Source organism: Zea mays, chromosome 1 (assembly GCF_902167145.1).
Source record: "Zea mays cultivar B73 chromosome 1, Zm-B73-REFERENCE-NAM-5.0, whole genome shotgun sequence".
Classification (NCBI taxonomy): domain Eukaryota; kingdom Viridiplantae; phylum Streptophyta; class Magnoliopsida; order Poales; family Poaceae; genus Zea; species Zea mays.
Genome location: NC_050096.1, coordinates 17,592,030 through 17,604,974, shown reverse-complemented (window position 1 = coordinate 17,604,974; position 12,945 = coordinate 17,592,030). Strand labels below are relative to the sequence as shown.

Here is a 12,945-nt window from a genome sequence, read left to right as displayed (position 1 = left end):
GACGACAGTAGACTTGATCGACCGTATCGATGGGTCTATCTTCAGTGGGGTGAAATTTATTGTAGCCTTTATGGGCTTTGATGAACCCTACATTTATAGGAATGGAGACTGTTGACTGATTAAACGGTGTCGACCAACCTTCTTTCTAACGATGGCCAAAAGCCCACGCCATACACTTATTATGTTCTTACCCATGTTTTGAATATATTCGTGACTTCCCCTCATATATTTTAACTTTTTGATTTTGCTCCTGTTTCTGAAAACAAAGATAGAGTTTACCCCTATCCCGGTTAGGAGTTAAATGTGTTAATTTTGTAAAAATACTAATATTCCAATGTGAACTTACACCCAAGATTTTTAGTGCCATGTAATTTTAACCTCTATTTTTATTTTTTACATCAAATATATGTATAACATTTTTGAAAGACTTTAGGACAAGGCCAGTATCTTCTTTTATATTTTTCTGTGTTTTTCTTTTTTTTCATTTATAGGTTTTTAGCTAATTGAGTCAGGGCGAACCGTGGTTTTGATTCTTTTAAAGAAACAACCCTTCGAATGCGTGTCCTGTCCAATGCTTGTGAAGGACTTTGCATGACAATACTTTTTTTTACAAACGTGTAAAAGCACATTTTTCGTTAAGAAAATATATTAAAAAAACTGTAGCAAACATAGGCTTAGGGAGTGTTTGTTTGTTGTCCAGATTATATAATCTGGACAGATTATAATTTAGTTCAAAATTTGTTGGATTATATAATCTGGACAGATTATAATCACAAACAAACATCCACTTGCGGACTAATAAAAGAAATATAAAAAATATAAGGACATATAACAAGGACCTTTGCCCCAATTCATATGTTGTTATACTCATTCTCTTCTCATTAACATGACTGTCATATCAAATTTCATCCTACTTGTGCATTAATCCCTAAGGTGATAATCAATAGATCGTATAGTATAGCTGTTTGCTTGCACCGTAGACTATGGGCACGTCTGGATTGCAGCCTACCAGGCAGATATGCATGCAGCCATTCCATTGTAGCCCTCAAGCGTCCAAAATCAATGGCCTGGGACGCTGCCTAGGCCAGACAGGTCTACTGGGACTGAACCAAACAGGTCCTATATGTTTACAAAATAGAGTTTAAAATGAGATGAAGATAAATAAATTGCTTGAGCCTAGAGATAGTCTAAGCTATAAGCTAGACACAGCATCATCACCTATAAGATAAGACGGTTCTCATCATCACCTAGTTCAAAGTAGGTATAAAAATAGCCCATCTTTTACGACTTTCATTGCCAACTTTTTTTTGGGTGGGGGGTAGGGTGTCCGTGGCATGGATAGCTCTTTCAACAAACAACTAGGATGCAGCGAAATTTGGAGATAATCGGATATGACTTCAAGTTCGTAATAATCAATTTGCTTGTATAGGCAGACTTCCCTCATATACTCTATCTCTAGCTTTGTCAGCCTGCAAATTATGAACCAAGATAAAGCATAAGAAGATATATTTAGGCTATGAAAATATCGATAATTCTACTCATGCGTTAGAAGATCCCTTTCAATTGGAGTTTGGTTTTGCCAAGTGAAATATGCAGAAAAAATAATAATCACTGATAAACTGCTTGTCAAGAGGTTCTGATGCTTTTCTGTGTTGATCAAAATATTTGGAGAAGACAATTAGCCCTCCGAAAAACATGGCATGAAATACATATTCTGTTGGACTTCGTTAATCGTTACCTCAAATGCGAATACGAACCCGTCGACACTTTATTTGAAAGATTCCAATAACACAAATCAAAGTGAATGAACATTTATGCCAGTCCATTTTTTCGTTTGGAACATTACTCCTGCTGCCACTTTTTCTTGCCGATAAGCAAAGATACAACCCCGTTAATCGAGGCGTCTCTTCAAGGATCTCTTGAGGGTTAAGTTAAAAAAAATTCAAGGGACAGACTCACGAATAGCATGTCTCCTCATAACTTTCTATACTTATTGTCTCTTAATTGTATATATAATATAAAGGCTCAGAGTTGTATCATATAGTTTTTTATCTGTCTCTTGTATTTAGAAAATCGTTCTATGGTCTCTAGGTTGTACACGTCCTAATTTTGTGTCGTTGCCTATATGCTTCGATTAGTGACCACTCACCAAAAAATTATTGCAAATTAAACAATGGAGCAGGTTATATTTCCTGACATTATTTACCAAAATTAGTGAATTGAGCCTTCTATTTTCTTAAGATTAGTAACTAGTGAACGTTCACTAAATCCTTAAATTAGTGATGGTCGCTCACTAAAAAATACTGCATTGGTTCCTAAAAATATTGAAATAGGATTCAAATATCACTGACATGATTACCAAAATTACTAATATAGGTTCCCCTATTTGTTCAAAAACTCCAAAAATTTGTTGAGCTAAGTTCAGAAATTCTTGCCAGCTTTTCAGAAATTAAACTAGGTGTCTATATAGCAAATATTCTTTTCAGAAATTTCTTGCCAGATTTTCAATAATATTAATGATCAATAATTATATAGCAAATATTCTTTTCAGAATCAGCGTCTATATTCTTTTACGTGCCAAATAGTTCTTTTCATCACCCAATGCTAACTTATTCAGGGATTAGTCAATAGTAAAATGTAACAGAGAAAGGAAAGCGATTGTCTCTCGTTTGCAGAAGCATAAAATAAAAGAACAAGGAAAGAAGAGCCTACCATCTTCCGCCAGTTTGTCATTGCAGTAATGATTGTTAGGAGAGTGACCTGTGTGGCTCCACCAGCTATCATACCAATCCAGAACCCAGCTCCTCCTAGATGCAAAGCAAAACCGGCAACGAGCGCCACAGGAATGCCAACAAGATAGAACGCGCCCAAGTTAACATAGGCGCCTAAATGCTGCCAACCACAGCCTCTAGAAATACCTGATGGGACAAAAGAAAGAACCAGGCCCTTTATGTAGTTCTCTTATTTAGGGGGTGTTTGGTTACACCCCGCTAAAATTTAGCCCCTGTCCCATCGAATGTTTGAACCTCCGTTCCGGGTATTAAATGTAGCCGGATTATAAAACTAATTTGTCAGCCGAAGATTAAAAGACGAGACGAATCTAGTCCAGTTGGTTGGGTCTATATTTCATACTCCTATTTAAAAGTCAAACGCTTGATGTGACCCGGGCTAAACTTTAGCAGGAGCAATCAAACACCCCCTTATATGATGCAACTGAGTGACTGATAGTACATTATTGTTGGTACAGTTACCTGAAAGGACTCCTTGGAGGTTGTCAGTAATAACTGAAATCGAAAGCAACGGTACCATTCTGGTGACATAATTTACAACCTCCTCCTCATTGCTGAAAGCAATTCCGATGAAATGGCGCAACGATAGAAGAGTTACGCTCACCAGAACTGCCGTGAAGATTATAATGGATAAGGCGACAACTACTACTAAGCGGGCACTATCTGGGTTCCCCGCGCCTAGTTCATTTGACACACGCACGCTGAAACATGGACACAGAAGATATCAGGTTAAGTGGGCAGTAGAGAGAGATATATAATTAATTTGATAAATGGTGATGACAAGATATGCTTACTCCTACCTTGCAGCTGTTCCGATGCCATATGGGAGATTGTACACCAGTATTACTGTAGAGATACTGTTAAAAAAGGACATTAACTTTTTAGATGTTGTAGCACATGATTAAACTGCTTCATACATTTATGATTATGCTTACCATATAGAGAGCACAGAAGTTTCAAGTGCTGCATTTGGTAACATCCCAGAAAGCAGAACAAGCAGCTCATATGACCACCATTCAAGACTGTTATCAATAAGATTGATCGATATCACCAATAAAATAAGAAAGAGCAAAGACTAGAAGCTGTACATGCACATCACTCGAAGCTTATGCAGAAGAGTATTGAACAGGATTTGCAGCCTAAACTGTAGGAATTGTCAAAACGAAGGCATAAATCTAAATGAAAATAGGACAGTAACGTTACTTACCAAACCATAAGAGCCGAAGGTACAGCCAACCGCATGAAACTGCCAATCCCTTGAAAAGCTTCCCACGTGAATGGAGCACGAGTTTTCTCACAAGAAGGTGAGAACTTAATATAAAGACCAAGAACCGTGACTTCAACCCAGTCACAGATGCTGACTGCAAAAGCAGCTCCAGCATTACCCATCCCAACTTTGTAAACCATGAACCAGCACAAAGGAATGAAGACAGCGAGTGTAGTCAAGGAGCTCAGAACCAGGGGAAAAATCAAGCTCTGAGATTGGAGGAACTTTGAAAGGCATTGAGCCACACTGAAGGCGAATAAACCAGGGATAAGCCACAAGGCATACCTCCCGGCCTCAATCGCTATTTGTGGATCCTGACCTATGAGAGGAAGTACGTCTGGGAGGAAAACCCATAAAATGGCCATGGGTACACTCGCAATAAGGAGTACGACTATAGACCGGTAGGTATATAAAGCTACCTTATGATACTGTTCTGCCCCGAAGGCCTGTCCACAAATAGTTTCCAATCCGCATGCCAGTCCCATCTGATTGAAAGCATAAATGTATCAGAATGAATCGACGGAAATATACATAAATATTATACACAGGATAAAGTGCAGAGGCAAATCATTGTCTGATTAAACTTTTGTCAGCCAGACAACCTTCGTTGTGGTAGAAATAAAATGGAGGGGACAATGATTCTCCTTTAGACATTACAAGAACTTCCATACCAGAAAAAAATAGAATGATTTATAAGATTGATTTTAATAAGGCATATGACAAAGTAATTGGAGTCTTTTATAGTAAGCCTTTAAGACCAACATGGTGCGGATGCATTAAGATGGTGGTTCGAGGGGGCAACGTAGGAATTAAAATAAATGATCAGTTAGAACCATACTTCCATACAAAGAAAGGTCTTAGAAAAAATGTTGTAATAAGTCTCGTGTTCTGTGGGAAGGACAGTCGTAGTTCTTGTTGGTTTTCTTTTCAATCTTTTGACTGCTGGACACAGCAGCCTTGCTGCGTTGTGGAGAACTGTAGGTGTGGAGGACTGCACTTAGGAACAACAGCCTTGCATGTGGAGGACTGCAGTTTGGACAGACGGTGGATACCGTGAGCACAATGTCGTCGATGTAGAGGAGGAGGTAGGTGGTGTCCTCGTCACGCCGGTAGATGAAGAGTGACATATCCGACTTGGCCTCGACGAAGCTGATGGAGGCTAGGTAGGAGGCGAAGCGGATGTACCAGGCTCGCGGCGCCTGCTTAAGGCCGTAGAGGGAGCGGTTTAGCCAGCAGACCAGGTCGAGGTGAGCGGCGTCGACGAAGCCGGTGGGCTGGCTACAGTAGACAGTCTCCGTCAAAGTACCATGGAGGAAGGCATTCTTGACGTCGAGCTGATAGATCGCCCAGTCCCAAGAGAGGGCAAGGGAGAGGACAACGCGTACGGTGGCAAACTTGACAACGGGGCTGATGGTCTCGTCGTAGCCTACTCTGGGGCACTGGGTGAAGCCCCGAAGGACCCAACGAGCCTTGTATCGGTCGAGGGAGCCATCCGAAGTCAGCTTGTGGCGAAAGAGCCACTTATCGGTGACCACATTGGTGCTAGGAGGACACGACACCAGGTTCCAGGTGTGGTTGGCCAGCAGGACCGCGTTCTCCTCCTCCATAGCCCGACGCCAATGTGGATCGGCGAGGGCGGTGCGAACGGAGGAGGGGACCGGAGAGGCGCCCGGTGGAGTAGTGGTCGTATCAGCGACCATAATCAGCTGATCGCCGGGCCGAAGGACACCAGCGGCGCGTTGAGTCACCATCAGGTGGATGTGCCTAGGGTCGCGGTGAATGGCGACAGGGTGGTACACCGGTGGCTCAGAGCGGGACGGCGGGGGCCACGGGCGTAGCCGACTCGTGGCGGTGGTAAACGACGGTGGGGGTAGCGAATCGGGCCACGCTCGTCGAGGGGCCCAGGTCCGTGGGCGCCGAGGGAGGGGCGCTCACACGGCGGTGGTAGAAGAGGGTAGGGTCGGTGAAGCGAGTCACGCTTGTCGATGGGGCCGGAGTCGACGGGGCCGCGCGTGGCCCAAGCACAGGCGACAGGGTCACACGTGGCACGGGTAGAAGTGCGAGCGGAGGCATCGGAGCCACGTGTGGCATGGGCGGGGTCAACGGGGCCATGCGTGAGGGCGTAGAAGCCACGCGTGGCACGGGCAACGGTGCGAGGTGAGGCGCCTAGGGGGATGGATACTCGGATCAGACTCAAGGAGGGAGTCGAGATCGATGGGAGGGGAGGAGCCAGAAAGGGAAAACACATCTTTGTCGAAGACGACGTGACGGGAGATGATGATGCGATGGGAGGTGAGGTCAAGACAGCGATACCACTTGTGGTCAAGGGAGTAGCCAAAGAAGACGCAGCGCGTGGAGCAGGGAGACAACTTATGAGGAGCAGTAACGGAAGTGTTGGGATAGTAGGCATAGCCAAACACGTGGAGGGGGTTGTGCCGTACATGGCAAAATGGGGGGTGGGGTGGCTCACCGCCTTTGATGGGAGGCGATTGAGGAGATTGGTGGTAGTGTGCAGGGCCTCTGCCCAGTAGCTGGCAGGGAGAGACGCTTGGAAGAGAAGGCAGCGAATCATATTGGTGGTGGTGCGAATCATGCGCTTAGCCCAGCCATTCTGGGCAGAGGTGTAGGGCACGAGAGACACAACTAAACGCCATTGGTGAGGGGCTATGAGAACGCCGTTGAGATAGAACGGTCTAGGGAGAGCTGAGGCACCTACTGAGGTGACTGGCAGGGTGGAACCATTTCCAACGACGATCGAGGTGGGGTGGGAAAGAATGAGGTGGGTGAGAGCGATATAGCATGCCTGCGTTGGGGTGGTTTGGTAGAAGGCACCAAAGTTGATGACCCAGTCAGAAGAGGGTGGCAGCCAACGCCATGGTGTTATAGGTGGCGGCGAGAGAGGCTGGGTCCCAGCCTCCAGCGAATGGGGACTAGGAAGTCTTGGTGGGGGTCCTCGGAGGCGGGAGCTGAGGCGGAGCTGGGGTCGTCAGGGGCACGCCGTAAGGAGGCATGCCATAGGCAGGCACCAGGTGGTGAAGGTGCATCATAGGGGGGCGGTCAGGAGAGCTGGCACCGGCGCCAGAGGACATGAGGCACTGAGAGCCTGAGCAGGCCACATGGAGATGGTTCCGGTCCAGGGGTTGTAGAATGACGACCAGCCCTAGCCGCCACCCTGACCGATGAAACCTCCATGGGTGGAGCTGCCACCCCCATGTCCACCCTTGCGTGGGCGACAACCGTTGGGGCCGCGACAGGAGGCCGAGCGGGGGCCCCGGTCGATGAAGTGTGGGGGCCTATCCCCGGAAGATGCCTGAGCACCAGTGGTAGCGCTGTAGAGGGCCAGGGCCTCAATCGTCATGGTGAGCTCCTCGAGAAGAAGCTCATTCCACACAGCATGGAAGGTGGGAAAGGGCATGGTTCTCTTGATCAGAGCCTTCAGGTGGCCGTAGCAGGGGCTAAGGACTCAAGAGGTTCAACACCAAGGTACTGTCTGCCATCGGCTCACCAAGATCGCGGAGGGAGTCCGTGAGGCCCTTCATCTGGCAGCAGTACTCCCCCACGGAGAGGTCCCTCTGAGAGAACTGGTGGAACTGGGCATCAAGGTGAAGGGCCCAAGCGTCACAGTTCCCGAGGAACTGTTCCTCGAGAGCGAGCCACGCCTGGCGACCTTTGTCCGCCTAGTCTCGGATGATGTCCTGGAGCTCGACGATGATGGTGTTGTGGATCCACCAGAGAACCATGGTGTCCATCAGGTACCAGGACAGAGGCGACGGGGCGACGATATCCTCGAGGGCGTGGTCAGCGAGAGCATAGTGCCGAAGAGTGAGGAGGACCTGCCCCCGCCAAAGAGGGTAGTGGGAGGATGCCCGGTCCAACACGATGGACACGAGGGACCGAATGTTGTGGAGTCCGGCAGCCTAGGCGTGGAGAGCGGTGATGTGGTCGACGTCGAGTCAAGAGGCGTGGGGGGCCTCGGGGGTGGGTGAAGGTGCCTCGAGTGCCGCTGGGGGAGGCCCAAGGATGAGGCGCTGCACAGTGGCCATCTAGGCGGTCAGGGCGACGCCCATGGCCCGCTCGTGCTCTAGTGCTAGGGACGCGACGTGCTAGCGTCCCTAGGAGGCGGCGACGGCTTCCTGGATGGTGGCGATGGCCGCGACGAGCGTGGAAGACGTGGGCGAAGAAGCCGACGGTGATGCAACAACGTCGGTCCACACAGGGTTGTGGGTGGAGAAACCCAGTGGGGAACATGGAGAGCGATGCTGAGTAGCTGGGGGATGGTGGGCAGAGGTCCGAGGTCGGAGATGAACGAGGTTCATGGCCGACGTGCGAGCTGGTGTGGGGGTTGGGGATGAAGCTCCTAATGTTCCAAGTGGACAACGCGACAGGGATCAGGGAGTACCTCGGTGGCGCTGGGTGCCGCGCCGGTTGAGGGAAGGGGCCACGCGCCCGTGTTGCCTGGGGGCACGACGCGGGTCGAGATGAGGCCGGCGACGCTGGGGGCCGCGCCGGCAAGGGGTAGGCCCATGGCAACGGGGTGGATGGCGGCGTTGTTGCGATGGTCCTCCATGGGACGGCAGCGGGTGCGCGTGCAGGGAGGGAGGTGGTGGGGGGCTTGGACGGCGGCAACCGGGCCTAGGAGGCCGGTGGCGGTCGGAGGGAGGGGGAAAAGGGGCGGTGGCGGCCAAGCCAGGGGGCTGGCGGCGGCGGCTGGGGGAGGTGGTGGGAGAGAAACAAAACTAATCCTAACTCTATACCATGTGGGAAACCCTAACTCTAGAATAGGGTGGAGTATTGTATTAATAGACTTGGTAGTTGGGTCAGGCCCATTACTGAGGAGGCGAGAGGGTAATTACACAGGGAACACCAAAAACCCTAATGTGTATTCTAACAGCATCGACTTAGCAAATAATATAAAAATGTTATTTTGTGTCTTTGAACAATTATCTGGTCTAAAAAATAACTATCACCGAAGTGACATCTTCTATTTGGGGCAGACCAAAGAGTGTGAGGAACAACTCACACCTCTTTAGATGCAAAAGAGGATAACTCCCCTTCAAGTACTAAGGCATCCCAATACATGTTAGAAGATTATCAAATAAAGACCGCAAACTGATAAAAGATAGAATAAAGAAAAAATAAGCAGCTGGGGAGGGTAAATTGTTGCCAGCCAGTAGTTATTTAGTCCCGATTAATTTTGTTCTATCTAGCCTACCTATGTTTATAACACCTTTTTTAGATCCCTAGCGGAGTTTTAAAAGATTGAGAGCATGTTTGGTTCGTTGCTTGATTTGCTACAATTTGTCACGCCTAATGTTAGGCTGATTTGAACAGTTTAGGTGTGTGTTTGGTTTGTAGCTACAATTATGGCAAGATTTTTCTTCTATTCTATTGATCCTACTTGTCGATGATTTATAAAAGTGTAGCAAGGTTTCCTTAGGCATATCAAGATGTGTCGAAGAATTAAAACACCTAACCTTAGATAAATATGGCAGAAAATATATGTCAATCTGTGACACCTTAGATATACAACCAAACAGACCCCAAATACTTTAGATCTAGATTTTTTTGGCAATATGACCCAGAAAAAGGAAATATAGGTTAACTGAATGTCCTATTGTCTCAAGCGAAAAAACTGGACCATGTGAGAATGACTGTGACCAGAATCGGGATCTTGGACCTATGTTTTAGCGTGAGACATATGATGAAACTTTTTTAAGCCTATCCTAAAATTCATTCCCACGAGAATTTAAACTCAAGAACTAAGAAATGCTACTTAGACCATCTAGCCAACTAAGTTAGAGGCCCTTTCACCTCTTCAAACCAAAAGACTAAGGAGAAATAGGAATTATATATTTAGAGTTGAAAACCAAGTGTCCCCGAGTAGACGACTATTTAAGTTATGTAATGAAGAAGGTATGGGGTAGGATTTTGATTAAAATAAAATAGTTGAAAAATAATACATTGAACCAAGGAAGCATGAGATTCCCAATTTTAGGCAAGCCTTATGGGTGTCAAAGATCAGTTCATAAACCTAGGTTAGTTTAGATCAAATAATAGAACTCAAATAAGGTTTTAGGAACACAAATGATTGGGACATCAGAGTTTTAGAACCCGTTATCCAAACCTCTACAATGTGGTGTGCAAAAAGCAGGCAACAGTAGTAGCTGAGGCCTGAGGTTTTGCAATATGCACCTCCAAATGTGTCCTTCAGAAAGGCATTGGTGGAACAGAATTAACAGACTGGCATAGCCTAGTTGCTAACTTGCTAGTATCATGCATGTCACGTTGAACAATATGATGGATACCATTGTTTGGGGTTTAAACAAAAAATGGGTCTTTTCCTGCGAATTCTATGTATAAGTTCCTTGTCGGCAGTGGTATGAAAGTCACGCAGAGACGTGGCAAATGAAAGTACCTTTAAAAATAAAATATTCGTGTGGTTCCTGAAAAAGGGATTTATTTTAACAAAAGATAATCTAGTAAGATGGAATTAGAATGGCAGCAAAGTTTATTCTTTTTGCGATAAGCTTGAAACTGTCCGACATCCTTTCTTTGGTTGTCATTATGGCTCGTTTTCTCTGGCGTGCGGTTCATTGGGTGTTTGGTGGCACCCCTCCAACACACGTGTCTCACTTGTTTTGAGGTTGGTCCAAAATGAGGCAAGGCAAACGCAATTTGCTTGTTTTGACGGGACATTGCGGTCTTTGGTTGAGAAATTTGGCTCATAAAAAATGATCTCGTGTCAAAAACAAACTTTTTTTTGCAAGAACTTCTTTTGGGGGATATATTGACTCTAATCTGGACTCGTTTGTAACGCTTGGATGAGCACAAGATTTTCATTGCGGAAGCATACAGACTTTTATAGAGTGCAGTGCCACATTTCTGTTTGCTTCTCCTCGTCTTAGACATTAGGAGTGGATCCCTGTATTTTGTGTGTGTGTGTGATTTTATAATATTTGGTCTGATTCTTGCTCCCTGAGGAATGATGAAGCCAGAACCTGTGTTTCCATTATCTAAAAAAAAAGGTCTTCAGACTGGTCATTCCATCAGCAGCAGGTATGGTTTTGTACTTCAAAATCGGAGTTCAGGGGCAGTTAAAGGGCTAGAAGGGTTTGTCATTATTTAAAATCGGAGTTTAGGGGCAGGTATGGTCATTGTCTAAAAAAATCGGAGTTTGTCAGTATTTGTGAATTGTGATACAGTTACGATCAAGCTCCAATGCTCAGGGTCCGTGTTCCAAGCGGATCCCTCAGATGATCTGCGTGGCAACGGGACCGGGTAACTTTGATGACCATCACGCTCCGCGTGCCTTTTGACCCAGGTACGAGTACCCCCGGATACTGGAGCAAATGTGATTAGACGTCACCGGATATGAATCTGATCCGGCCCGATCTGTGGGCATCGTCATTCGTAAAATGTGAAGCACCCGCATTCCCACAAGCACAGTGCCAGGTGTAGGGGCGTTGGTGAGCCACACGTTCCAATCAGAGGGAGAGACGCGCTCAAAAGCAAACAACATCCATTGATCGGCGGGGACGACCCAACCCAATCCACGACGAACGAACGCGGCTAGCTGAGGAAGTGAGGAGAGTCAAGAGCGAACCACGCACCAATCAACCCCGCCTTGTTTTCTCCCCTGCCCGATCGAGCTTTTACGGTGAAAGAACTTTTTAAATTTAAGTAAATATAAATAAAGGAATCGACGCTTACGAGGACGCTAAATCCGGAGACGTTGGTGAGCGAGCCGGCGATAGCGGCGCCGGCGAGGGGCACCTCGCCGAGGTGGCCCACCATGATGGTGGAGATGACCTGCATCATGAGCTGCAGCAGCGCCACGGCGATCATGGGCGCCGCCAGCGCCGCCAGCCGCCCGGCCTCCGCCGTCGCCTCCGCCCACCGCCCTTCCGACGAAACGCCGCAGCACCAGCGGAGGCGGCGCTGATCTCCCAGGTCCTCCTTCCCCCGGCTCGGGTGAGCGACGAGCAGCGGCGCCCCGGAAGAAGAGCCCATGATCGCCGTCGTGGCTCCCAGGTCCACAGCTAGCTCGGGGGCACGCCGCACGCCGGCACGACCAAGTCTGGCCTGGCCGTTTTAGGTGGAGTCTTCGAGACTACCCGGCCGCAGGGGTTTATGCAGCAGTGTAGATCATTTAAGAATGGATTCGCCGTGGAAAGTGGAGCGCGAGACAGTCGACGACCGGGCCGTGGAAAGGAAGGGATGACGCGGGGCCGGGATCCGATCCGATGCACGCGCCAAGCGTGGGTAGTAAGTAAACTGGGCAAGGGAAAGGAGAAGGCTAGATAGATATAGATTTCTGGGACCGCAAAATAATGTGATTCCTACTTTTATCGTTCGTAATATTGACTCCAAAAAATAAGACTTAAACAGATGTTACATTTAGTTTCAATGTCGTTTTAGATATTTTAACCTTCTATCTATAGATTACATGCGTACACATGCAAAAAAAAAAAAAAAACATAAGGGCACAGAGAGCGCAGAAGGATAAAAATGTCTAAAATGACACTGGAACCCAAGTATGAATATTTTGAGTCCTGTTTTTGTGAACTTAATAGTTAAAAGTATGAAACACGTTATTTTAAGTTGTACAAAAAATCCAATTTTCTTGTCTTAGCATATGGATGAATTAGGTTCTACAGTTTGATATATTAGTATATTGAATAATAAAGTATATCTGTAACTATTTTTAGAAAAACTTTATGACTTTTATTAGTTTAATTTCGCGGAATCGCACAACAATTTTTAAAGATATCTTCGCTGTTTGATTTCTCTGCGATTTCTGTGACTTCCACTGGATCGTTAGCTCGCAGCCACAGGAAAAGGCAACGGAGCTGTTGGTTAGCTGATAGTATGTTGGCGTCGTGGTGTGGT

The 12,945-nt window shown here is 46.8% G+C and overlaps 1 protein-coding gene across 2 annotated transcripts; it reads right to left on the bottom strand.

Moving 5' to 3' along the window:
• Window positions 1–799: 799 nt before the first annotated feature.
• LOC100272941 (uncharacterized) lies at window positions 800–12,277 on the bottom strand. 2 transcript variants are annotated; one of them, XR_561659.4, is made up of 8 exons: window positions 11,767–12,277; window positions 3,997–4,541; window positions 3,725–3,811; window positions 3,590–3,646; window positions 3,252–3,490; window positions 2,713–2,918; window positions 1,219–1,469; window positions 800–1,119 (listed from the first exon to the last, which is right to left on the bottom strand). XR_561659.4 is itself a non-coding variant. In NM_001147393.1 (7 exons), the coding sequence occupies exons 1-7, from the start codon at window positions 11,899–11,901 to the stop codon at window positions 1,413–1,415; spliced, it is 1,326 nt and encodes a 441-aa protein (NP_001140865.1). In that variant the 5' UTR covers window positions 11,902–12,047; the 3' UTR covers window positions 1,001–1,412. The 2 variants fall into 2 exon arrangements, 1 of the variants encoding a protein (NP_001140865.1); NM_001147393.1 differs by having other exon boundaries at window positions 1,001–1,469; window positions 11,767–12,047.
• Window positions 12,278–12,945: the final 668 nt, after the last annotated feature.